The sequence below is a fragment of the Geotrypetes seraphini genome, chromosome 3, assembly GCF_902459505.1.
Source record: "Geotrypetes seraphini chromosome 3, aGeoSer1.1, whole genome shotgun sequence".
Taxonomy (NCBI): domain Eukaryota; kingdom Metazoa; phylum Chordata; class Amphibia; order Gymnophiona; family Dermophiidae; genus Geotrypetes; species Geotrypetes seraphini.
This window is the reverse complement of record NC_047086.1, coordinates 143839996-143867920: the sequence shown is the minus strand read 5'-3', so window position 1 is coordinate 143867920 and position 27925 is coordinate 143839996. Positions and strand designations below refer to the sequence as shown.

Sequence of the window (27925 nt, the reverse complement as noted above, 5' to 3'; positions counted from 1 at the left end):
CATTAAGTTACATTCTGACAGTGTTTTTTTTTGTGTTCACCAATAAACCTTTATTATGAACTGAAAACACACACACACACAAAAGAGCAGTGCGGCTCCTTGCACTAATAACCACTATGTGGTTTAGTAAAAGGGAGGGGGGGGGTAATTACTACAGACTTTTCAAACCCCTGCCCTAACCTAGGGGTTCTCAACCCAGTCCCAAGGTCAAGCTCAGGCAGTCAGAATTTCAAGATATCCACAACAAATATACATTAGATAGATTTGCATGGGGTTACCAAATGGCTCCGGAAAAAGGAGGACGGATTGGGACATCCGGGTTTTACTTCCACTGAAAGCAATGGAAGTAAAACCCGGATGTCTCAATCCGTCCTTTTTCCGGAGCTATATGGTAACCCTATAGCCACGAAAACCTGATTGACTAGGAGTGTGCTGAGGCTCAAGTTTAGATCCACCGACCTAACCCGATAATCCTCCTAGGTTGAGGATATTTTTGTTGGCGCTTTTGCACATCTCCATAGCAAACAGTGTAGTACCTTTCTTCCCGCCTCTTACGCATTCTATTCCCTCCACCCCAGAGGGCCAAACATTTGCTGCAAGTATCCTGCGGCTCTCTACCTGTGCCCTCTCCCAGTACTCCAGGCTGAAGAGCCGAGTGCTGCTACCAAGATGTCAGATGCCTGCACTTTCATTAAAGGGGAGGTTTAAAGGGGAGGGCTGACTATTTATGTGCCGGAGGTGTCTCTATTTAACACAGACCCCGCTGCTTTCTGCTGCTCCAGACGCTCTTCAGGGTGCAGTTGCTGTTTCTGCCTCTGCATCACGGCCACGGCGAACTAGATCTGACCCTGGCCGAACTGCTATGATGTCCGCAGATTGGGGGGGAGCTGCTTAAACCTTGCAATCCAGCAGTTGAGGATCAAAGAAGAGAGAAAGGACATCCGGGAGACAGCTGTGATCTTAAGGTAAAAAAAAAAACACATACCAACACAGATGAGTGAGCGAGAGGGACGTGACTTAGCTTAAGAGTTTAGAAGAGGAGAACTCGCTAAAGCAAGGGGGGGGGGAAATACCCCCACCGGGTCGAACCTAAGGACCCATTCACAAGAGCCCTAGGGCTGGTAGGACGTGCTGGGAGCTAATAAGTGTTGAGGGTGCTCTCGGTAGCCTCCCCCCTCCCCAGAAAAATTCCCGGGACACAGGCGGACACGAGGATGGATTTGTGGCATTTAGAGAAATACATTAGCCCAGGAACAAAACGATGCTCGAGGCTCTCGCCAGAACCGTGCAAGCACTTAGGATAGTTTATCGACGGCTCAGGGAGCAGAATCTCTGCTGCTGCTGCTGCTGTCGGAGCTTTTTCTCTCTAATGAAATAACGAATGAGAACCAAATGGATGAGAGAGAAGCAATGCAGCGCAAGCCATTACCCTCCTCCGAAATCTAACAGGGTGGTGCAGAGAGACAGCTGCAGGACCCAGGTAAAAAGAGCTAAACCGCACCGCGCCAGGCTGCTCGACGGCAGGTGCTCAGGGCGCCCCAGATGCAGCATTAGGGCGCAAAGTCTGGAAATTGCAAGCAAATCTGCAGGGGCGCTTCTTTATAAGACCCCCGTGGGAGGTTTTGACATCGCTGACTTAGGATACCGTGTGTTAGTATGATTTATATGGAAATCTGCCTCATGCTGAAATGAAGAAATACTGATATGCTTTAATTGCTCCATTGACCTTATTATATGTTGCCTTTCTCTGATGAAATAGCTAACGCTGATCTTATGGGGGAAATGTACTAAGATGCTGTATGGAAATGCGTCAGTAGTATGTTGGGACAAAGCTGAAAAAGTTGAAGATGTTCACCAAGCTCAGTGTTATCATAACCCCCATAAAGCTCTGAATGGGCACAGTAAGTGACATAGCTGGGCAGCCAATTTGGGTAGGCCTGAGCTCAAACTGGGTGGATATATTTTTTCCCCCGTCTCCTGCCTCCCTCTACTCTCCACTTCTTCTCCAGCACCTTCCAACTCAAAATATACTTTAGCTAATAAGGATCCCCCAGATCTGTAAGCAGACGATTTCCTCCAAAGGTGGCCAGAACTCCCTTTTACCAATTTTTGCAGGCAGTAGTAACGTCCTTGAGCCATCTGTGCCAGCATCCTACACATGCTTAGCTGTTGGGAGTGCTGTCCAATTCAGGAAAAAAAATTTTGATTTGATTTTGCCAAGTGAATTGATTTTTCGATGCAATTCGATTCGAGTTGATTTGAGCAAAAATTCTCTGTTACACTACCCTGATGGTATTTTATGCACTGTACATTGCAAATACAAATTTAAAAAAAAAAATAAGCCATTTTATTGAAAGGACTTAAAACATTTTAGCTCTCAGAAGCTATCTCCTTCCGCAGGTCAAGAAAGTAAACTGTCCTGACTTGAGAAAGAAGGTTTTGGTCTTTGACAGTCAAAACTGTATTAAAATTAGTCCAATGAAAATATATAATCTTAATTCTATTTTCTATTTATTAACCTTTATAGGCACCATACTACATTATCCTGAACTAAAAATAAAATAATTTTTTCTACCTTTGTTTCCTGGCCATTTACTTCGCTGATTTCTGTTTTCCTCTCTCCTCCTTTTTCTTTCAGCTTTCTTCAATTTATTTTTCTATGTCTTTGTCCATATTTAACTCATTCTTACTATCTAGCTTTAAGTTCCCTCTTTTTTATGGTCTACTGGAAGCTTTCCATCTCTTTCCCTCACCCGTCTCTCCTATTTTACTTCTGCTTATTCCCATTCTTTCACTAACTCTGCCCTCTTTCTCTCCCTCTTCTAAATAGTGTTTGCCCTCTATATCAGCCTTTTCTTTCCCGTTCCATCATTACCTCCATCCTTCCTGTCTCCCCTCCCCCCAAAAAATATCTGCTCATTTTTCACCCCTCTTCCATCCAGCATCTGACCCCTTCTATCTGCCTTCTCTCTCCATCTTTCCATCCAGCATCTCCACACTGTATTTCCCCTTCTACCAGTATCTCCCTCCCATATAGTCTGCCCCTCTCTTCCCTTTCACTCCCCCTTCTAACATCTCCCTCCTATATCTCCATTTTTCCATCCAGGCTTCTTACTCCCTCCTTCTATACAGCTTATTCCCTCTCACCTTCCATTCAGTATCTTCCCACTTCTATACAGAATCTGCTGTCTCTCTCCCCCCCATCCCAAACCATTTCCACCAGCTTATGCCCCCCTCTCTCCTCCCACCTCACCTCCACCAGTGTCTACCCCTTCTCTCTCCCCCACCAATCTTCCACCAATATCTGCCCTATTCTACCACTCATCCCACGTCCACCAGTGTCTGTCCCTCTCTCTCCCTCACCCACATCCATCAGTGACTGCAAACTCAAACAGACCGGCTGCGGGACCTTCCCATACATATTCACAGCTTCCAGCTCTGCCCCGGAAGAAGTGACATCAGAGAGGGTGGGTCAGTAGCTGTGGGTACATACAGGAAGGTCCCAGAGCCCGCCTGTTTCAGTTTGCTGCCACTGCTGCTGCTGCTGCTGCTGCTTTAGGAAAGGGGGAGAGTGGTGCGGGAGGGAGATGGGGTTGATCCTGGCCCTACCGGCTGCGCAGCCTGAATCGGTAGGTCCATTTAAAAAACAAAAAAAATCAAATCAATTCAGCAAAACTGAATTGATGAATAAATGTGAATCAAAAATCAGACAGCACTATTAGTGGCACAAGGATGCTGCAGCGAACTACAAAGTTTGGTAGAAGGAAATTCTGGCCACCTTTTGGAGGTGGTCCTCAGCTGGTAGTGCTAGGAGATCTTCACCAGCTACAAAAAGGTGTAGGACTGGTGTTGCAAATGCCGGGGTCCAGGTCAGAAAATAAGGAGGGCATCTCCCTGATCCCCCCTATCCTCCTTGCCCCCCTCCAATCGCCTCACCTGCCAGTGTCACAGACCCTCACCAGATATAGAACAAGGGATCACAAATTAGACCAATATTGATCTGGGAAGTGGAAATTCCAAAATTCAGCATGTTCTGCAACACTGAAAAAATTTAAAAGGGCAAATGTGTTCACTAGAAAAGGAAGTGCAATACAAAGGCACCTGCTATGTACTTTTCCCAAAGCGAATATATTTCATTTAATAAATTCACAATAAAATGCTTTTTTCTACCTTTGTTGTCTACACAGTTTATTTCCCCTTCATGTTAGTTCTAGCTTTTCTTTTCTGCTTTCTCATCTGTCCTCTGCTAAATTCTTCTTCAAGTGTCTGCTATCCATTTATCCTTTCTCCTATCTTGTTTCATTACCTCACTATACCTGTTTCTGATATATTGAGCTTTCCTTTTTAGTTCTTTCCTTTCTTTTCTGCCTATCCACTCAAATTTCACCATCTTTCAAGCCATTCTTTTTACTTTCCAGCGACCTATGAAATTTCCATCTCCTTCTCTCACCCTCTAGCTTTCCCATTCCTCAGCTCACCTATTCCCCAGCCTTTCATCTTTAATCTATTCTCCATTACCATATTTCTATCCCATGCAATAACTATCCTCCTCTCATTCATTCCCTTCACCCTCGTCTCTCCCACATTATTCCACTATTCCCTGTCTCCTCCTCCCTTCATCCTTCTAGCTCAGCACCTGCTCCCTTTTTCTCCACTCCCCCCTCATAGCCTGATATCCTCCTGCCTTGCTCCCCTCTATTGTGGTCCAGCATTTCTTCCTCACTCTTCCCTCCTATTTGCTGTATCTCTCCCTCAATCCTTTCTGCCCCTGGATCCAACATTTCCTTCTTTTTCCCCTCCTTTCATGTTCATATTTACCTCTCTCTTCCCCTTTTTCCTTTCTCTCATTGTTCACCATCTCTCTCTTCCCCCTTGTGCCCTGGATCCAACATTTCTCTCTTTCTCCCCTTGCTCCATACAGCATCTCTTCTTCCCTCCCCTCCAGCATCATGCCCAACATGTCTCCCTCCCTGCCTCCCCTTGCAGCATCTCTCCCTCCTTCCCATGACAATGTAATAGCTAAGAAGAAAAATTTAAAAAAAAAAATTCCCTTGCCCAGAAATAGCTAAGAAGAAAAATTTAAAAAAAATTTTTTTTAATTGAATCAGGTTGGGCAGACTGGATGGACCATTCGGGTCTTTATCTGCCGTCATCTACTATGTTACTATGTAAAGTAGGAGAGGAAGAAATATTGATCATGGGAAGGAGGACGAGATGCTGTAAGAGGAGGCAAGGAGGGAGAAGAGGAAGAGAGAGAGGGAAATGGAACCATATGAGAGAGGCCAGGGGGCAGGAAATGAGTGAAAGAAAGATAATGATTGCATGGGAAAAATAAAATGTCCAGACAACAAAGGTAGAAAAAAGCATTTTATTTTAAATGTATTAAATGGCATATATTAGCTTTGAGAAATGTACATACAAGATGTGTTTGTATTATGTTCTAGAAAAAAAAATGCACTTGCCCCTTTTATTTCTTCAGTGTTGCAGTGCATGCTAAATCTTTGGAGTACCAGTTCAATTTTTGTCTACATATTCTACATTTCTAATTTCTGATCACTTGTTCTATATTTGCTAAGGGTTTGTTGGTGTTATAATACTGGCAGATAGGGTGATTGGAGAGGAGGCAAGTAGGAACTCCATTCTACCAAGCTGTGCAGTTGGCAGCAGCATCCTTGAGCTACTGACAACTAAGTATGTGTGGGGTGCTGGTATTGGTGGCTCAGGAACATTACTACTGCCTGCCATGCTTGGTAAAAAGAAGCTCTGGCTGCCTTCGGGAGAAATCTTCAATTGACAGACCTTGGGGATCCTCATTAGTTAAAGTATTTATATTTTGAGTTGGGAGGAGTGGAAGGAGGCAGAAGATGGAGAGAGAATTTTGTGCCCACCCACTTTGATCTCAGGCCCACCCAAAATTGACCGGCTATGCCACTGGTAGCCAGCTTTACTGCTCGGATCTCCCTCCAAAAGAAACAAGTTTCTAAAACTGGACAATGGTACACTAAATATTTACACTGAATGACATAATATCCCCACAACCCTAAACTGTAGTTTGATGCCATGTGTTCAGCTCTAATACAAATTTGGAGGGAAGGAGCTGTCTGGTGCTGAAATCCTTGTGCTGGCTAAACATTGTGACAGGAAACATTGTGCAGCACTGAAATCTTAACCAAAAATGGAGAAAAAGGAGCTGTCTGATGCTGAAATGTCAGGTATGCAGTAGGAAATTTCACTACCAAAATTATAAGTGGCGTGGAAAGAAGGTGATGTGACCTGGGAATTAATTCTCAGCCATACTGTGGAGGTTGGTCAGGGGAGCAACACAGAGGCTATTTTAGGCAGATATCTATCAAATTCTAGAAAAGTAGCTGGTTATAAGAAAGGTTTGGACAATTTCCTGGAGGAAAAGTCCATAGTCTGTTATTGAGAAAGACATGGGGGAAGCCACTGCTTGCCCTGGATTGGTAGCATGGAATATTGCTACTCCTTGGGTTTTGGCCAGGTACTGGTGACCTGGATTGGCCACCATGAGAATGGGCTACTGGGCTTAATGGACCATTGGTCTGACCATTGGCTATTCTTATGTTCTAAAAGGTTCACTGAACTACCCATAGCTGAAAATAAAGGGGAAAAAAGTACAATGAAATTATAGCAGCATGTCCAGTAATGTAAAATAGTAATATGGAAAATATTTGTGATTAGTTATTTTAAAGACTCCAGGAAGGAATCCAGAAAATTGTGCAATAGTCAGATTTGAAGACCCCCTCCTTCCCCCCCAACCCCCACCCCCCGTGTTAAAATTTCTGTAAATGGAAAATGCCTGTGCTTTGATGTAGGAAATGGGAACAACCATTTTCTGTACAATTTTCTCATGTTGGTACTTCTCTGTATCTCTGTAGAGTATTCAATGATAATATGCAACAGTTCTCATAAGGATAGAATTACAAAGCAATGCTATAGAGCAGAGAATAAAATAATTTAGTGCTGGATTCTGGGAACAATAATAAGTACTAAAGAAAACAGATTATGACATATAGATCAATGCTCCTTTTAAATATATTTTTCCTGGAGAATTTGTAGATTGGCACTATTATCGCACACACAACTTTTCATGTATGTGTGTGTGTGCGTGTGTGTGTGGTGGAGCATCCCCCATCCCCCATATTGCTTTCTCTACTGCAAAGCTATCACAAGCTGTTACCACCATCAAAGACTTGAATTCCATATATCTTCTTGTTTTCTTTCATTTGCTCATCTCCGCTTTCACCTCTCTTCCCTTTTTTTGTGATCTCTTCTCATTTCTCCATAGCTGTTTCACATTTTTCTGCACTCACCTCCACTCCTCTTATCTTTCCAATGCTTTTTTTGTTTCCAGTCATTTTTCACTTCCTTCTATTCCTATAGCATCCATTATCCCTAAAATGCCTTCTTTCCAGTCCCTTAATGTTTTTTTGCCTTACTTCCAAAAACCTCAGTTCTCCTCTTCTCTCTAAATCCTATTTACCACATTTTCCTCAAACACCGACCCCAGCATCTAAACTACTTTTTCATTCAGTATATACTTATATCCACATGTAGGAACACTTCTAAGCATTTTAAAGTCAGCTTGCAAAATACATTTTACATAGAGTTTACAATCACAAATCTTAAAATATCTCTATCCACCTTCCCCAGCATTTGTTCTCCTTTTTCTTGTCTTCCTCTCTCTCCCTCCCCCCTTCCCAGCATCTGCATCTTTTCCCTGTATCTTTCCCTGCCTCCTCCCACTGACCTAATTCGGTGGTAGGAGCACTTCATGCTGTTGCTGACCACATTCTGCCACCGTGCCATGTTCAAAACTCATAGGCTGGCACTTTCTGGTTCTTGAACTTGCAATGCTTGAGATCAGTAGCTAGAAAGGGCTGATCCATGAGTTTTGAAGATGCTTATGAAGCCACCACAGAAAATAGAAAGAGGTGGGACATGATCTTTCTGGCTCTGCCATCAGGTGATGAGGATGCAAGAGTTTGGGTTGGACAGTAAGGTTAGCAGCATGGGCTACTGGACTTGATGGACCATTAGTCTGACTCAATAAGGCTATTCTTATGTTCTTATATGCTGCATGGTTGCGCAAGTATGCACCTTAGATGAAACAGTGAACTTGACATCAGACAAAGAAAATGTAATTGGTCTCAATACTCATGTACATCATCTGTTTGCCAGAATAACTTGGCTTCACATTCCCAATCTCTGGCCATTTATTTACATTTCTTTTTATGACCTTGCTGCCGACAGGATTCAAGCTGGGGTAGAACTGATGTGAAATTCAGCACTTCAGACATAACCACTCTCATCCATTTCGCACAAATCCAGTACACTCAGATCTTCCTGTTTTACTAATGACTGTTTTCTTTATGATTGCTCACAATCTCTCTTTTAATTCTGTATAAATGACCAAACCAAACTAGTGAAAATTCTGCCATAAACTGGAAGAATTCTCTTCCCTGAAAGCCAGTTTAAGAGCAAGATATACATTTTTTAGCATTAAATCTTAGCTGTCAAATTCTGGATCATGCTTCAAATTTTACTAGATCTCTCCTCATGTTTTATCCATACTATTGGGGACATCTGTCCTCTTGTAGATTTTGGTGTCATCCACAAAGAAGCAAACCTTACCAGACAGCCCTTCCACAATGTCACTTACAAAAATATGTTACAAAGAATTGGACCAAGAACCGATCCCTTTTCACACCACTGCTAATATTCTTTTCTTCAAAGTGAACTCCATTTTTCACTACCCTTTGTCACCTTCCACTAACCAAATTCTAACTCAGTAAGTCACTTTAGAGCCCATAGTTGGGATAAGAACATAAGAACAGCCACTGCTGGGTCAGACCAGTGGTCCATCGCACCCAGCAGTCCGCTCACACGGTGGCCCCCAGGTCAAAAAACAGTGCCCTAACTGAGACCAGCCCTACCTGCATTTGTTCTGGTTCAGCAGGAACTTGTCCAACCTTATCTTGAATCCCTGGATGGTGTTTTCCCTTATAACAGAATCTGGAAGAGCATTCCAGTTCTCTACCACTCTCTGGGTGAAGAAGAACTTCCTTACATTTGTATGGTGCCCTCTCATACTCCCCTCTCATACTCCCTACGGTGCCCTCTCATACTCTCTACATTGGAGAGGGTGAACAACCTGTCTTTATCTACTAAGTCTATTCCCTTCATTATCTTGATCATGTCCCCTCTCAGTCTCCTCTTTTCAAGGGAGAAGAGGCCCAGCTTCTCTAATCTCTCACTGTACGGCAACTCCTTCAACCCCTTAACCATTTTAGTCACTCTTCTCTGGACCCTTTCGAGTAGTACCGTGTCCTTCTTCATGTACGGTGACCAGTGCTGGATGCAGTATTCCAGGTAAGGGCGTACCATGGCCCGGTATAGCGGCATGATAACCTTCTCCAATCTGTTCGTGATCCCCAGTCTGTTTGTGATCCCCTCATTCCTAGCATTCTGTTTGCCCTTTTTGCCGCCGCTTCGCATTGCACAGATGGCTTCATTGACTTGTCGACCAGTACTCCCAAGTCTCTTTCTTGGGGGTTCTCTCCAAGTACCGCCCCGGACATCTTGTATTCATGTATGGGATTTTTGCTCAGTTTATTTATAATTCCCCTATGCAGAACTATGTCAAAGGCTTTTATTGAAATCTAAATTCACCACTTCTAGAGCTATCCCTGAATCCAACTCTCAAGTCACCCAGTTGAAGAAATTCATTAGCTTTGTCTGACAAGACCTACCTCTAGTAAAACCATGCTGCCTCAGGTCCTGCAATTCATTGGACTCCAGAAACTGTACTAGTCTCAGTTTTAAAAGCATTTCTATTAATTTATCCACTACAGATGAAAGATGGGGAACTACAGACTAGTTAATCTCCTCCTTACTATTTTTGTGGAGAGGGTCCACACCTGTCCTTTTCCATTCCTCCAGGATCAAGCAACTAAAGAAGCATTGAAAAGGTCAACAGTGAAGTTGCCAGAATTTCCTTAAATTCCTTCAAAACCCTTAGATATATGTCATCCGGTCCCATCACTTTATCAACCTTTAGTTTAGCTAACTCCTCACAAACACAGTCCTTTGAAAATCATTTAGGATCTACCACACCTCCATTTCTATTTATATTTGTCTTCTACGGTCCTACTTGTAAGCCTTCATCTCTGAACACAGAACAAATATATATTTTAAGCAATTCTACTTTATCCTTAATCAGTTTATACATATTCCTCCCCTTCTGTGAATTTCATTTTTTATATTTTCTCCTATCACTAACATATCTAAAAAATGTCCTGTCTAGCACCTATCAAAATTTATTTCCGCTAAAGGGCAACCTATTAACATAACATGAGTTTGCTGTTGAAGTTATCTAACTCAGTTAGGAAAATTTGAGAGCCACCTAGCTCCATCTTTAGTTTTCCTTGTTATACTTTCTGGATTTAAATTTCAGCAGTCTTTAACTCTGTCTCCATATTTTGTGGACTACCTACTTCTTGTGGAAAAATTTTCCTTTTTTGTTTTTCTTCTGTGAAATTATGTTATTTCATTTTCCTTTTTCACTGTTAAGATTATTAAAATTTATAAATAAAGAATTTTTTTTTTTAAATGTCTTGTCCTCCCATTTTACTCTTTTTGCTATTTTTTCATCCAATTATTGTTCCAATATTTTCTTTTTTTTATAAATCTTTATTCATTTTTTAAACTCACAATAAGTGTAACACAAAATACAATCATTTTATACTTTAACATCACTTAATATATCATCATATTATAACTCTCATCAAATACCCCTCCTCCCTTATACCCAACAATGAATCATAAGCAAAAGAAATCATAAAATATTCCCACCCACTCCCCACCCCACCCTGGACATGTATGAACAAAAGGGAAAAAAATTCCAATGTTCCAATATTTTCTTAATCCCCATGTGTTCCAGTGATTGCAAACACTTAGGGACCCTTTTACTAAGCTGCTGGAAGCACTAGAGCATTCTTACCATGGCTTAAAAAGACACTACCGTGGAATGCACTCAGATGCCCTTCGGTAGTTTTGAGATCAGCATGCACTTCTCACTTGTTTAAATAAATAGATTTTAATTATTATTATTTTTTTTTTTTTTAGCATAGGGGCATGTTTAGGGATGAAGAGTAGAAGTGCCCTGCACTAATTGGTTAGCGTAGCTACATTGCTGCATCCTAACCTGTTAATATGTGGTTAGTGTGGAAGCCCCTACTGCCTAGAAAATAGGTAGCAGTGAGCGCCCAGTCGCTAATGGTCATGTGCTAATTTGGAAATTAGCACATGGCCATTAATAGGGAAAATGGAAAATGTGGCCATTTTACAGCTGCACTAAGGGTTCCTTTTACGAAGGTGCATTAGCGGTTTAACGCGCGTAATAGCACGTGCTAATTTGCTGGCCAGCCGCTACACCTCGGTAGTTTTTCAGCTAGCACGCGCTAAAAATGTGCGTGCGATGAAGCCGCTAATGCAGCTTCGTAAAAGGAGCCCTAAATGTAAGTTCAGCGTGCAGGAAACCCATGATGGCACTGTTAGCACAGGTCACTTTCTAGTGCAGCTTAATAAAAGGGCCCCTTAGATTTTTAGTTTTAATTCATACATTTTCCAAATTTAAGATCAAGATGAGTTACATTCGGGTATACAAGAGCTCTAGCCACTAGGCTGCTCCTCCACTGGTCATAAAGAGCCTTCCATGATGAGCCTATGTGAAGTAGCATCTCTGGATTCCTGCTATTTAAATGTCTAATTCAATTTTAGATATAAGTAATCGTTAGGAAACTTCCCATTTGAGTGTGTGTTTTTAACGTGTGCCCTTGGGGTGAAGGTTATCATGAAACAGAGCTGAGCTGTTCTGTGATCCTAGAGATTCAAGTAAGCAAAGTCATTCTTATCTCAATAAGAAATAAGGGGTCCTTTTACTAGCTGCAGTAAGCGCACTTAAAAATGTTTACCACCTGAGGCATCCTGCAGTAAAATTCCAATGTGCGCAAGCAAAGAAATATTTCTGAATTTTTTCTTAGAGGGGGCATGTCTGTGGGGACAGAGAGTGAGCATGAGAGTACAAATCAGTTAGCAAAGTCACATTACCATGCACTAATTGATTAGTGCGAGATTAACACATGAGCCCTTACCAACTTCAAAGTGGGAGGTAGCAACAGCTCATGCTAATGTTTGTTAATTGCCTGAACTGAGGTCTCTCCTACATCAATCAAAATTTTTCACCTTGGGGTCCTTTTACTAAACTGCAGTAAAAAAAAGTAGTCTTAGCATGCCCTTACATGGGTCTTTCCCACATGCTAAGGTTATTCTTTTACTGCAGATTAGTAAAAGGGGCCCAAGGTGAAAAATTTTGAATGATGTAGAAGAGATTTCACCTCGGTGTTGTTCCTAGATTAACTGACATGTTGGTTGCTTATATTGCTTTTGAAACTCCATTATGGCCCAAGATCTATAAATGGCGCCGATATCAACGGCCACCAATTGCATGTCAATCATGCATCGGCACCATTTATAGAATCTCGCCTGAAAGATAGGCGCCAGAAATGTAGGCTAGCGTTTTCCAGGCCTACATTTCTGGCGCCTATCTTTGCCGGAATCATGCCTATATAGGTGCTTTAGGCTGCCTAATGCCACTTCTGGCATTGGCCATGCCTACAGTGGCATCCGGCGGCCTAAAGCACCTACATAGGCATGATTCTGGTGCCAGTATCAAGAATCCAGGCCTATGCCCCTGTACATTTTGTTGCTGTTATAACATACCATCACTTCATTCAATGCAGGAGGCATGGACATACTGTGACCATTGGTGCAAAGTCTGGAGTACATTTTAGCCACCAGCTTTACACTAATTCTCAAAGGGAAAGCAGGTGGAGAGACAGGACCGATGTTAAAAGGCAAGAATCACTTTGCATACAGTAGACATCAGATACCATAAAGCAAACCAAGGTTACACTTCTGTGGTGGGAGCATTTCTTAGGATCAGAGCACTTTATTTATTTATTTATTATTACTAATAATAATAATAATTTATTCTTGTATACCGCCACACCTCAAAAAGTTCTAGGCGGTTCACATCCATTAATTAAGATCCGTGCTGACACACGGATTTACAATATTTTGAACAGAGTTACAGCAGTAAAGAAAGGGAGCGTGGGAGCGATATACAGAGTTTTATCAAAAGTACAAGCAGCAATAAAGGGAGGGAAGGAAGGTAAAGGAAAGATAGGAGAGAGATCAAGTAAGGGGAGGGGGGAGCAAAGGGGGCCGGGGGAGAGTGGGGAAGGGAGGTAGGTGCAGGTGGAAAGGGGTTAAAGGGCCTATTCTCGGAAAAGGTGCGTTTTGAGTAATTTTATGAAGCTGAGGTAGGTGGGGGCCTCGAGTACCATTTGTGCTAGCCAGGGATTCAGTTTAGCCGCCTGGTAAGCAAAGGTTTTGTCAAGAAATCTTTTGAGATGACATAATTTTAGGGAGGGGATTTCTTGTTGGTGGGATTCTGCGGGATTTCTTGTTGGTGGGATTCAAAGTGAAATGCTGATTGAGGTAGTTAGGTAAAAGGCCGAGAGCTATTTTGTAGCAGAAGCAGGCGAATTTGAATAAGACTCTGGATTCGAAAGGCAGCCAATGCAGTTGATGGTAGAAAGGAGTGATGTGGTCCCATTTCTTTAGGCCAAATATGAGGCGGACGGCAGTGTTTTGGATCAATTTTAGCCTCCTGGTGGTTTTCTTCGTGGCGTTCAAGTAGATGATATTGCAATAGTCCAGTACACTGAGAACGGAGGACTGTACCAGTAGTTGGAATGAGGTGTCGTCAAAGTATTTTTTTATGGTGTGCAGTTTCCAGAGTACCGAGAAACATTTCTTGACAGTAAGATCAGTGTGATTTTCAAGAGAAAGATGTTTGTCTAGGGTGACTCCCAGGATTTTTACTGTTTGTTCAAGGGGGAAAACCAGTCCTTTCACTTGGATTGAGGTGTCTTTGATTTTGTCATTGGGTGTGGCTAGGAAGAATTTTGTTTTGTCTGGGTTTAGTTTTAGCCTGTAGGAGCACATCCAGAGCTCTATCTGGTTGAGTATGCTTGTAATGTAAGTGAGTAGTTCTAGGGAGAAGCTGGTAAGTGGGATGGCTATTGTGATGTCATCTGCATAGATGAAGAATTTGAGCTTGAGATTATGAAGGAGGTTGCCCAGGGAGGCGAGGTAGATGTTAAATAGGATGGGGGACAGGGGAGAGCCCTGCGGGACACCGCAGGAGTTATCCCAGCTATATGAGGATGAGTCGTTTTTGAATACCCTGTAGGATCTGTTTCGTAGGAACCCGTGAAACCAGTTGAGAACCTGGTCGGAGATGCCAATGTGTGTCAGGCATTCTAGGAGGATGTTGTGGTCGACTAGGTCAAATGCACTACTTAGGTCGAATTGAAGGATTAAGGCGCTGGAGCCCTGGCTGAAGAGTGTGTGCAAGTGGTCAAGTAAGGATGCTATAATGGTTTCGGTGCTGTGGTCTGCGCGAAAGCCCGATTGATTGTCGCTAAGTATGTTGAATTTGTCCAGATATGCTGTAAGTTCTTCTTTTACCACCCCTTCTGCTATTTTGGTAAATTGAGGGATGCCAGCGATTGGTCTGTAATTTGATGGGACGTTTGGGGGTTCTTTCGCATTTTTTATGATTGGGGTTAACATAATATGGCCTTGCTCTGGAGGGAAGTTTCCTGAGGAGAGTAGGAAGTTGACCCAGGTAAGCATGTTGGCTTTGAAATGGATCGGAGCAGTTTTCATGATGTTTGGGGGGCAGATGTCCAGTTTGCAGAAGGAGTTAGAATATTTATTGTAGAATTTGTTGAAGGTTTTCCAGTCGAGTGTTGTGAATTGGTTCCAATTTAGATCTGCTCTGGACCCTAGGTCTGGTTTGTATGTGTCGGTGTCTGGGAGAATGGGAAAGAGCTCAAGGGGGTTGGACGAGATAGGTAAGGTAGATCTTAGTTTTTGGATCTTGGAGGTGAAGAAGTCGGCTATGGTGTTTGCGGTTAATGTGGATTCTTCATGGTTGTTAGTGAGAGTCTCGATGTTGTATAAGTCATTAACCAGCTTAAAGAGGTTGCTACTGTTTTTAGAAGAGTCACCAATTTTGTGTGAGTAGAATTTTTTTCGTTTTTCTATGGTGAGGTTTTTATAGGTTTTTAGTTTAAGTCTCCAGGTTGCTCTGTGTTCCTGGGATCCGGACTTTAGCCAAAGTCTTTCAGATTTTCTAAGGTCCCTTTTCATCAGAAGCAGTTCTGCGTCGAACCAACCCTCGTGCTTTGTGGTTCTGATTTGGCGGGTTTTTATGGGGGCAATTTCATTTAATATGTTTGTGCTGTCAGTGATCCAGGCGGTCATAAGTTGTTCTATTTCTTCGCTTTGTTTTGTGTTCTTTTCATAGCGTGACCAGAATTCCTCTGGGTCTATCTTACCCCTGGTTGTATGAGTTTTGATGTTGCTGGTTATGTTATTTTTGGGGGGGTTTTGTTGGTAGCCAATGGAAAATTCACAAAGTCTGTGATCAGACCAAAGGGAGTCTGTCCAATTGGCTTGACTCCAATGTATTTTTGGGCTGGACAGGACTTTGGAGGAAAAGGTCACCAGGTCTAGCTGATGCCCTCTTTGGTGGGTTTTGGTTGGGGGGGGTTGAAAAAGCCTAGTAGGGAGATGAGTGACTAGAAGTCAGATACTTCTGGTTGATCAGATTGCTCTAGGTGGATATTGATGTCCCTGCACAGTAGGTTGTATGGGCCTGTTAAGGAATTAGTAAGTAATGCTTCCGAGAAGTCCTCTTTGGCTAGGGTCCATTTTTTGGGAGGGATATAGAATAAAGTGATTGTTAGGGGGGCGGCCATGGATTTGGAATTGAGAGAGCAGGCTAGTATTTCAGAGTTAGGAGAGGATATGGTGTTAAGTACTATGCACTTGAGCTGGTCTCTAAAGATTATTGCTAGACCTCCTCCTCTTCCCCAGGTTCTGGCCAGGGAGAGAATCTTGAATCCTGGGGGCAGACAGTCTTTGATTATGATATCCTTGTCTGAGTGCAACCAGGTTTCAGTGAGTAGGACAAAGTCAGGGTTAGTTGCAGTCAGCCAGTCTTTGATCAGAATGGTTTTGTTCCTCATAGATCTAATATTTAGGTAGAAACCTAGTAGGATCTCTTGGTTGGGATGGGCGACTGAGTAGTTGTGAGAGTAGGCTAATTTTTTTAGTGACCTTGGTTTTTTAGGGCGGGGCTTGTTAGGATTGCGGGGGGGGGGGTGAGGGGTTTGGGGGCGGACTAGTATTGGGTAGGTTCTGGGGAGTGTGGGGTGAGAAGGTAGGGGCTTTTGGTTTTACCGAGCGGTATGAGGAGATGTGGACAGGTATGGGGGATGAGGAATAAGGGTCTGCAGTGCAGATCCTGAGGGTGATAAGATAGAGTAATAGCAAAGCTGTGCACTGATGGGAGTTAGGCCATGCCATGATTCTGTGCTGTAGGGGGGAGAGTTGCAAGGGTTTGGAGGTCGTAGGGGGATGTTAAAGGGGTACCAATATAAACCTTTTTTTTTTTTTTTGTAGACTAAGCAGGATTATCGCAATGCAATAAGGTAAACACGATAAATACAATAAGGTAAACACAATGCAGTAATGTGCAGAACCGGCTACAGCAGGGTAAAGCAGTGCAATAGGTAAAAAAGAAGAGCAGAAGTGTGTTTAAGTAATTGGGTTTAGAGGCGTGCAGTAATAAGCAGTTTTTAAACTAGTCACATGTAATTTAGTGTCGAGTTGGAGTCTTCTCTTCACTGTTCCTCATTCGTCTTCGCGGGTGAGCCGAAGAGACTGTGTAGCAGGGGGTTTCGTGAGGCGGAGCTGGACTCCCACGCGTCCCGAAGCCTTTTCCCTGCACAGAGAGGGTCAGGTTGAAGTTGGGGCAGCTCCCGCTATCAATGGGGCTGCCCTGACGAAGGGAGGGTCAAAAGTTAAGCCGCAGGCGGTTTCGGGTGGCGGAGCTGGACTCCCACGCGGCCCGATGCTCTCCCTCCGCGGCTGGAGACTTTTCCTTGTTGGGGCAGCTCCCGGTAACGATGGGGCTGCCCTGAAGAAAGGTGCAGGAGAAACTGTGTGGCAGGGGGTTTCGGGAGGCGGAGCTGGACTCCCACGTGTCCCGAAGCCTTTTCCCTGCACAGAGAGGCAGCTTACAAGTAGCAACATTCATAAAATAAAGAAATGGTTAGATATTTTGAAACTAACAAGAAAGGAAACCTAGATCTAAGTCCTTTCACATAAAGTTCTACTGCTTTGTCACCTTCCGGACACCTATTCCTCTCTCCTTCTACTCACCTTTACTTTTCCCCTTCAGACCTTCATTAGAATGTGCTTATGATTTGGGATCATACTTTGCTCATGCTATCTTGACCTGAGGTGGGGTGGGGGTGGGGGTGGGGGGTTTAGTTTATTTGATATACTGCAAATATAACAAAAGTAAGATAGTAGAGGAATAACATAGACACATACCAGGAGAAATGAAACAAAACATGAGTACAAGAGGAAAGCGGTGAAGGGAGGAATTATAAATTTTATACAGTTGTTATGGAAAAGGTTAAAAACAATTGGTAAACAATGGAGAAAAATGTCTGCTCTGCTAAAAGAACTAGTCTATTGCGGATAACCTGATTTGGAGACGTAAAGGTCAGGTATAATTGGAAAATGAATCAAATGCCAAAGTGAAGTAATAAGCTTTTAGTTGGGACTTGAAAATATTAAAAGACTGTTCTGACCTAAGATAGAATGAAAAAGAGTTCCATAAAGTTGGAGCTGTGACAGAGAAACATGAGTGAAGTCCCAAAAGATAAAACTTTTTCCACATACAAAATCTGTTTTCATCCAGAAAAAGAAAATTGTGCTATTACATATGCACAGGTAAGAGGGTAATTCTATAAAGAGCTGCCTATATTTTGGTATCTATTTGCAGCCTATTCTATATAGAAAGTAGGTACCTAAAATTATTTTGTAAAATAATAGTGCATAGACACACATATGGATTTCAGCACAATCAAACCAGCAATAGAGCTGGTAAAAATGCTCGTGTCTAGACGGGAGATATGTGCATAATTTACAGTATGCTTTAAGTTATGTATGTAAGCGTGAACTCCACCCATACTCTTCCCATGTGAATTCCCACTTGTATGCATCACAGAGAATAGGCACGTACCTACAGAATAGCAAGTAGTTGGATTATTGTCATTTAAGCTCAGCGATGTAGGGTTACACTAATCATTTGAAAGGAAGCTCTGGAGTGAGAGGGCATAGGATGAAGTTAAGAGGTGATAGGCTCAGGAGTTTTAAAGAAAGAGTGGCAGATGCATGGAACGGTCTCCCGGAAGAGGTGGTGGAGACAGAGACTGTGTCTGAATTCAAGAGAGCATGACTGCATTGTTTGACAGATTTATTTCCTAAACAGAAGTCATATTAAATTTAATAATTCTATACTGATTATCCTTGAGAAATATGTTGTACTTTTACTATTTGTATTTTGTAAATCGCTGATTGTCCAGTTCTCTTCAGTGTAAACTGCCTAGAAGTCGTATGATTGTGGCGGTATAGAAAAATAAAGTTATTTGTTATGTTATGTTATGGGATAGGCACGTGGGATCTCTTAGAGAGAGGAAGAGATCATGGTTACTGGAGATGGGCAGACTGGATGGGCCATTTGGCATTTATCTGCCATCATGTTTCTATGTTTCTATAACTCTATCCAGGTGCCCAGATACCATTATAGGTGTTTGCCATGCTACATTGCAGGGGTACCCACTCTTTTTTGACTCGCGAGCTACTTTTAAAATGACCAAGTCAAAATGATCTACCAACAATAAAATTTTAAAAAAACACAATGCACACTGTACGCATAGAATTGTTAATTACCATTCCTATTCTGGGGTTTTTTTCAAAGATGTCAAAGCAGATGACTCTATGCACTGTCATCTCAGTAACAACCATACAAAAATAGACAAATACCCACTCCCCTCCCTTTTTACTAAACCACAATAGCAGTTTTTAGCGCAGGGAGCTGCGCTAAATGCCCAGCGCTGCTCTCGACGCTCATAGGCTCCCTGCACTAAAAACCACTATTGCGGTTTAGTAAAAGGGGACCATATTGTAAAATATAGACAGCAGATATAAATTCAGACACATTTTGATCACTAAATTTTAAAATAAAATAATTTTTCCTACCTTGTCTGGTGATTTCATGATTTAGATAGAAAATAGTGTGCATTGTATCTTTGTATGGGCCTTTCCTCTCTTTTAAGAGAAGGAGTATAAGAGGCAAAAAGCTCAGTCACACTACTGGAGACTCAAAAGAAGCAAGGACATGAGAGATTGGCTAGAGGGTAGGTGGATCAGGTTTGTCGTGCATTAAAGAATGGGAGGAGTGTATTGTATTATACTTGTTGGACAGATTGGATGGACTGTGCAGATCTGTATCTGCTGTCATCTACTATGTTATGTTACATGCACATAAATGACTGGAATACCGATATTTTACATGTGTACATGTTTAAATCTAGGCAGCTCCTTCTAGAATTTCTCTAAGAATGAGCCTCTACTTTTACAAGATCTATGCACTGGTGTTTCCAAGGATTATTTGGAGTAGAGCAAAGGAAGAACTAAAATGCTTGTAGGTATTTGTGAGCCATTGAGTGAAAAGGTACCAAAAGTGGGGTTACAAATAACAGAGATAAAGGGGCTCATAGGCGGTTTTTTGGACGTTTAAGTTTTTTGACTAAGTCGGCACTTGGATATCCTAATCGCTGGGACATCCAAGTGCCAATAATCAAAATCATTTTCCTGGACGTCTAGACATTTCTCCCACTGTATATCCAGAGTTTCGGGGGGGGGGGCATGCTGTGAGACGTATCTTGGGCAGGCTTTAGGCGTGCTTATTTTGGATGCCTTGCCTTTTCTAAGACATTCTGGATGGAACTTAGACATTCGGAATTAGACCTGTATTAGAAGTATCTTAAGTGCCACAAAGGGACCCAAATTGACCAGATGGCCATTGGATAAATTAAGGTATGACCCCTCCCACCCCAAGAAAATCTGAATGAAAAAGTACACACCTGTCTCTAGAACAGCAGCACTTGGTATAAGAAAGCCAAGTAGAGTATCACACAGGTGTCTTTAGTCAGTGTTTCCCAAGTCGATCCTGGAGCACTCTCTCGCCAGTCAGGTTTTCAGGATATCCACAATGAAAAACTACCGCCTACGCATTAAACCGCTAACGCGGCTTTGTAAAAGGAGCCCATAGTCAACATTTTATGCATAGAGAGAATGATGCTGTATTTCCTGGTTTTCAAATGTGTTTTTCCCAAAAACGTTTTCTGTTGATAAATGTTTCTCATTTTATTAAAGATGTAATTAGTCCATACCTGAGGCTGAAATTTTGCAGGATTATGCAGCTGTTAATCCTCCATCTTGTGGTGCAATGATTTGTTAATTCCAACAAGGAAAGAGCTAGGGATACAGTCAGTGAGATCAGGGGTTACTTCTTGCTCGGGGCCTGAGGAATGGAACAGGCTTCCATCTTATATTCGGAAGCAAGAGAGTACCGTTATGTTTTAAAAAAGTTATTGAAGCGGTACTTATTTTATCATTTGAACTATCCAGAAGAATAGTGTAGGTTAAAGGAGAAAGTGCGTAACTGCTGTATTGAAGGAAAGAACATTGATTGTATTACAATTTATTTTATGTTACATGGTGTTATAGTTTGTTGCACTCCGCTTTGGAAAAAATCAGATTATAAGCAAATAAACTATAAATAAGTCACATACCCCATTTTTTGGTACTTTTTTGCAGGTCACATTTTATGAAATATATGGGAACACACGTGGAGTCAACCACACAGATTTATACCATCTTCAGAGCCGGTGTAGATTTGGGCAAAATTTGTGTGCTATTATGGGCAAGATCAAGAGCCCACGTTGCCATTTTATAAAATAGGTGTCTTTTAGAACAGTGGTTCCCAACCCTGTCCTGGAGGACCACCAGGCCAATCAGGTTTTCAGGCTAACCCTAAAGAATATGCATTGAGCAGATTTGAATGCCTGTCACTTCCATTATATGCAAAACTCTCTCATTCATATTCATTAGGGCTAGCCTGAAAACTCAATTGGCCTGGTAGTCCGCCAGGACAGGGTTGGGAACCACTGTTTAAGAACTTTTCACATAGGTGCTCTATTATAAAATTACACCCTCCCCCCCAATGTGCATTGTTAGTCCAGTAAAAAAGTATTACATTATATTTGTTTTAGTGGTTGTTTTTTTGTTGGTTTTTTTTCTATTTATTAATATTTATTTCTATCCTTTGAAAATTGGCGTGGGGACAAAAAGCATCCATAGAATTTTGTGGCTGCCTTTGACTTAGGCCCTCTTTTCTCCATAGAAAATGGAACTGGATACATTACCTGACTCCCGACCTAAACACAATCCCACAAATGCTTTGTCTCTATGCAGGTGCAAGAACAAATTCCATGGAAAAAAGCACATAGTGTTAACCTCATAGAGGGAGGGAAAATTGGCACTGGAAAAATACATCTCTGTATGACAATGCTACTAGAGCCACCTTCCCTAAATAGCTCTAATACGCTAATCTAACAGGTGATAAATAAGCAAATATGGAACATTAAGAGAGATGCCCTAGGCTTTCATTTCTGCTCAGTATTTTACAAGTTACAAGTCTATTGACTTTCTTTACTGCTTTCTCACTTAAAAAGAAATATAAGTGTTTTACAATGTTAAAAATCAAAAAGAATAATTAAGAAAGGAAATAGAATTTTAAAAAAGGACAGCCCCTTCCTAAAGCCTCCCATAGGAAAAACAGCTGTAAATAAAACTTGTTTCCCCCTTTTACAAAACCGTAGCGTGTTTTTTGGCGCTGGCCATGGCATTAACAGTTCTGATGCTCATGAGCTGTTACCACCGTGGCTAGCGCTAAAAACAATTTATGGCAAAAACAACTTCCCCCACAAACAAGATCAGAGATACTAAGACATGATGTCACTGAAATGAGATTTCCAAGCCCCAAGAGCAGCAGAGAAATCCATTCTTTTTGAGCCCACACATTGGATTAGGTGATACGCCATAGCTTGACTACAGTTTTAGAGTAATATTCAATAGGATGCGCATTAAAATTCTCCCTCATCACTGTCTAACTGTATGCATACTTATTCATAGTATATAGAAATTATTCAGTGCTGGTATTTACTGGAAATATTTCACGGTATACAGAGAATCCAAGCTAAGGAAGGATGGATGGGTTCATAGTGCTTGAGGGAAAGTAGTGCTTCTCAGCCCTTTTCTGGAGGCACACCTCGCCCTTCAGGTTTTCAGGATTACCACAGTAAATATGCAGGCGAGAGACTTGAATGCAATCGGATTTTCAGTATATGCAAATCTATTCCATGCATATTCATATATTTGGCAGTCCTGCAAATCCAACTGGCTAGGTGTGCCTCCGGGAGACGGTTCTGAAGCACTGTAATAGAGGAAGGTGGTTAGTGATTTGAGTTCTCACTGCCCCGTGAACACTGGCATTACTGTGATTACTGGTTTAAACCTTTCAACATAAGCACATCTGAGAATCTCACAGGGAAGTAGTCCCGTATGTCACTTAAGGGCCCTTTTACTAAGCTGTGAAAGGTGCTGACGCATGCCTAATGCAGGATGTACTAAAGTGTTCTACATTAGTCTTGCCATTTGCAAGTGCTAAGCGCACAGTATTTAATTTTCCTCTTGTTTGGGGGGGGAGGGAACATGTTGGGGGCAGAGAATGGGCTTGGATGTGCTAACCAGCTAGTGCACTGGTATTACCACTGCACTTACTGGTTAGCACATCGTAAAGCAGGAGCTCTTAGTCTCTTCTAAACAGGAGGCCGTAAGGGCCTGATTCTTTATATGGTGACTAAAAATTAAGCCCAAAAAAATGAAGAGAATAAAATTGTCAAACCCCCCCCCCCCCCCCCGAGAATCTCAACAAACGGAGAACACAAAAAAACAAGTAAACGGTTGGGCAGCCGTTGGGCGAGTATGATAAGTGCCTTCCATTGGACATTTTATGCACTCTAAAGCACTTTAGTTGTGAATTTTTTGCACAGCACATGTCACTTGACCTAATGACCAATACAGAATTGTTTTTCTCAAAAAGGGCAATTATTTGATTAAAAGTGGTGCCTTGGGAAACATAAGGTCTGGTTACTTATGTTTACTTGTTTTTTTTTGTGTTCCCCATTTGTTGAGACTAAAAATTAAAGCGCCAGCTAGTGTGGCGCTAAGCGTGATTCTATGAAAGTTATATACTTGGGCATGGCTAGGCATCCTAACTTTAGGTGCACCCTATTTATATCGGGGTTTGCTTGCCTAAATGTGTGTGCCTAGGTTAGGCACCAACTGGCTCCTACATGCAAAGCACGCTCATGGTCTGCCCCCTAACCTTGTCTACTTTGTGATAGTGCCTACCTCAAAATGGTAGGAGCCTACAAAGTTGGCACCTAATATCCAATTAAGTGCAATTTACATAATTTAAAAGGTTTTAATTGCCAATTATCGGCGCTGATTATTTTGTTTTAAATGGCCACATGCTAATGCTAGCATTAGTGCATGGGAGTGTATGGCACAGTGGCTAGAGCTACAGCCTCAGCACCCTGAGGTTGTGGGGTCAAATCCCACACTGCTCCCTGTGACCCTGGGCAAGTCACTTAATCCCCCCATTGCTCCAAGGTGGTGGAATGCCCTTCTGAAGGAACTAAAACTAGAAAAAGACATTGGAAATTTCAAGAAAGGGATAAAGACCTCTTCGTAGACTACTTTAGCCAATAAAATGACATAGAGGAGACAGTTGGCTTGTCCCTCCTCCCTCCTCCCCCTCCCCAATCAGGAACTCGATAGGAAGAACACAAAAGGATATAAATAAACCAAGGGCTGAAGCCGAGAAAACTAGACTCCGAGGAATATAATACTTCAAAGATAAACATAAAACACAATACAGACACATGTATATTCGCTATAATAAAACCCTTAGTGCGCATGCGCACTTCAAAATCCATGGGTCCGTGATCCGTGGCACCATGCCTCCGCATGCCCAGTACAACGAGCATGTGGCAGTTTGCGCACAGCGGTTTCCCTAGCGCCAGTTGTGTTGTGCGTGCGCCGGTTTCTCCTGCTGAAAAAAGGAGCCTGCAGCAGGCCCTGTCAAAGCTGAGAACCTGCAGCGGTTGAGGTTTTCGTGCGGTGGTTTCTCAAGCCGAAAAAAAGAACATGCACCTGACCCTGCCAAAGCTGCCTCCGAAAACAAGGGACACTTCTCAGATAAGCCTTCTTTGGGGAAGGAAGCTATTTTGCTTTGCTTTGGGGGAAATAAGTCTGCTGGGGGAGCTGTGAACGATCTTTCATTAGTTTAGGTAAAGGGGGGGTGCTGGGAAAGGGGGGCATTGAGCGATCGTACTTTATTTTGGGGGGGAGGGGTGACCGCGGCTCTTCGGCGTTGTGAAGGAGCAGGAGGTAAAAGGGAGGAGAGTTGCGATCGGACATCTTGCCTGAGAGAGACATGGGGGAGGTAAAAATAAGGGAGAAGGGCTACTTCTGGACAGGGGGAACAGGGAAGGGGTGCTGCTGGATACCTAAGTCTACATACACATCCATTCTAGCACTCGTTAATGTAACGGGCTAAAAAACTAGTAGACTATATTTAGTTGAATAGGCCAAACTCCTTAGGAGGTGTGTAAATATATTGTACTTAGCTGCAATAGTAAACTAATATTAGATGTGAATATAGGTAGGCCGATTGATTTGGTATGAACATAAGCAAATAAGTAGGATGATCAATGTGCCGGTAACATAAGTAGGATGATTGATTATGCCATAATTATGCCAGTCTTAATAACTCTGTATTGTAACACCTCACAGAAGCTCTTTGTAACTCTGTATTGTAACACTTCTACAGAAGCTCATGCAAACTGCTCTGAATTGACTCCCCAGTCATTAGTAGCGGTGTAAAAACTTACAATAATAATTAAACAGAGTGTGAGCCCACCAGGACAGATTGGAAAAATGCTTGAGTACCTGAATGTAAACCACTTAGGACTATAAATGGTATATAAACACAGTAAAACCTTGGATTGCAAGTAACTTGGTTTTCAAGCGTTTTGCAAGACAAGCAAACCATTTTATTAAATTTTAACTTGATAAACAAGCATACAGTATACACGTGTCACATCATCATAACTGAGCCGATGGTTCTTCTCTCTCTCTCTGATGCTGCAGGAGTGTAGTGACTGTTCCAAACGAGCGAGGTCTTGCAATACGAGTATGTACAGTATTTTGTATAAAGTGTTTGGGTTGTGGAACGAATCATCTTGAGTTTCCATTATTTCCTATGGGGAAATTCGTTTTGATATACAAGTGCTTTGGATTACAAGCATGCTTCTGGAATGAATTATGCTTGCAAACCAAGGTTTTACTGTACTAAAAATAAATAAAACAAAAGGAAAACGCCCTTTTTGATGGATATGCTATAAATAGGCTTAGGTCTGGATTCTCTAACTGGCGCTGTTATCGGCAGCCACCTTAAAAGCAGCCACCGATCGTGTGTAAACCACGTGCTGGTGCCGGTTAGAGAATCACACCTCTGGCATAGGTAGGTGCTGGAAATGTAAGCCAGGGTTTTCCAGGCTTACATTTTCGGTGCCTACCTCTTGATGTGAATTGCACCTCCATAGCCACTTCACAGGAGACGCGATTCTGGTGCAGATTTTTTTTATAGGTGCTAGTAGGCGCCTTGAAAATCATTGGGAAAAAACGCCATTTTTCACCGAGCTTGGGTGCCTACTGGCACCTAAAAAAACCAGTACGTTTTGAAAATTTGGGCCTTAGTGCATAGAGAATTTGTATTTATTTATTTATTTTCCTTTATTTTAGGTATTTAAATACCACCTATCGAAGGGGTCCTTTTACTAAGGCGTGCTAGCCGATTTAGCACGTGCTAAACGCTAATGCGACCATAGGATATAATGGATGCGTTAGCATTTAGCGCACCTTAGTAAAAGGACTCCACAGTTATCTAAGCCAGTGGTTCCCAACCCTCTCCTGGAGGACCACCAGGCCAGTCGGGTTTTCAGGATAGCCCTAATGAATATGCATGAGAGAGAACTGCATATAATGGAGGTGCCAGGCCTGCAAATCTGCTCCATGCATATTCATTAGGGCTATCTTGAAAACCCGACTGGCCTGGTGGTCCTCCAGGACAGGGTTGGGAACCACTGATCTAAGCGGTTTACAGTCAGGTACTCAAGCAATTTCCCTATCTGTCCTGGTGGGCTCACAATCTATCTAACAGAAAAGGCCCTTGTATGAAAGCCCATTTCTTAACTCAGCTTATTACAAGGGACTTTTATGGCTCCTTTTATGAAGGCGCGTTAGGGCCCTAACGCGCGGAATAGCGCATGCGCTAGCTCTCGAGCAGGCGGTAGTTTTCGGCTAGCGTTTTTAGCGCGCGCTAATCCGGTGCGAGCACTAAAAACGCTAGCGCACCTTCGTAAAAGGAGCCCTTAGTCAGTGGGCATCCTAAGCCTAAGCGCTGGGAAAATGTCCTGGATTAATACTGTTAATGACAAGTGCTGCTCCGGCACTCTAACACTAACCATTTGTTTTTTTTTAATCTATCTAGTAACTGTGTTTGCTGCTCAGCCCACGAGACCCAGGAATCACAGCTTTAATCTCCTGGAAAATCGGACTTTTAACAGGATCCTGGATTATTCTCCATCTGCAGACCTTCCAGGAAGTGCTGCAGTTCCAGTGAACATTCCTTAACAGAAGAGAAAGTGGATTGCCACTGAGCACTGATGCTAGAGGGCCCTTCCTCAGCAAGAGTATGGGTGGAAACTTTTAAGCTGCATCAGAGGGAAAGGCAGCCGAGCAGGACTGGTCTATGGCGCTGAGAAGAGTGTGCAGTTCCACTTCAGACCCGTCCCTGTTTTATTTTCAAACCAATGAGTGTTTGTTTCTCTGGGACATTCAAGGGAAACGCCTGGCAAAGGATTTTTGTAACAGAGGAGATGGCCTATTTCCCATTGTATCTGAACTCGGCGGTGCTGGTGCTTTTCAGCTGTGATCTCTGCCTGGTGAGAGCAAGTAAGTGCAGCAAGTTCTTTCTAAATGGGATGGAGGGGGAGGGGGGAAAGCTACAGCAGGGTGAGGAAGAAATGGAGGGTGGAGGAGAATATAGGGTGAGGAATGAGAGGCTAGGGAGAACAATGAGAAGATATTATTCATGTCTTCCCAGTACATACCCCAAAAGTTATGTGGAGAATCTAGGAGCTCCTTTTACAAAGGTGCGCTAGCGTTTTTTAGCGCTTAGCGCTATAGCGTGCGCTATCCGAAAAACTACCGCCTGCTCAAGAGGAGGCGGTAGCGGCTAGCGCGCGCTACTCCGCGCGTTAAGGCCCTAACAGACCTTCGTAAAAGGAGCCCTAGGTGTGTGAGGGAGGGGATGAATACCATAAATATATGAAGTATAAGATGGAGATTGACATTAAGATATCCAAATGAGAAAAATGTGGGGAAGGATATTGTAAAAATCATATTCCTTCTCTCTGTGTCTTGGCATTATTGCTTCATGCAGATGAAACAAGAAAATATATGGTTGCAGATGAGTAGTTGCATGGTGCCACCGTTGCTTAGGAGATCAGTCATTATGGGTTTTTGTTTTTTGTTTTTTGCTCCTTTGATTTGAAGTACTAGGTGTAGAATGAATTTGCACCACATGCAATACAACTTTGTCCTATATTACTCAGATAATTGAGTCTATTAAAATTGATGGATTCATGGATGC

General features: G+C 42.5%; 1 protein-coding gene across 2 annotated transcripts in view; it reads left to right on the top strand.

The window, feature by feature from the left end:
• Positions 1-471: 471 nt before the first annotated feature.
• The window catches only part of FNDC4 (fibronectin type III domain containing 4), an 88668-nt gene continuing 61214 nt past the window's right edge, over positions 472-27925 (top strand). For both annotated transcript variants that reach the window (XR_004538632.1, XM_033935524.1), the window contains exons 1-2: positions 472-965; positions 26762-27225. Coding sequence is in view for 1 of the 2 variants with exons in the window: in XM_033935524.1 (XP_033791415.1) it covers positions 27084-27225 (142 nt within the window). In the remaining variant the exon portion in view is untranslated. The remainder of the gene's footprint in view (positions 966-26761; positions 27226-27925) is intronic.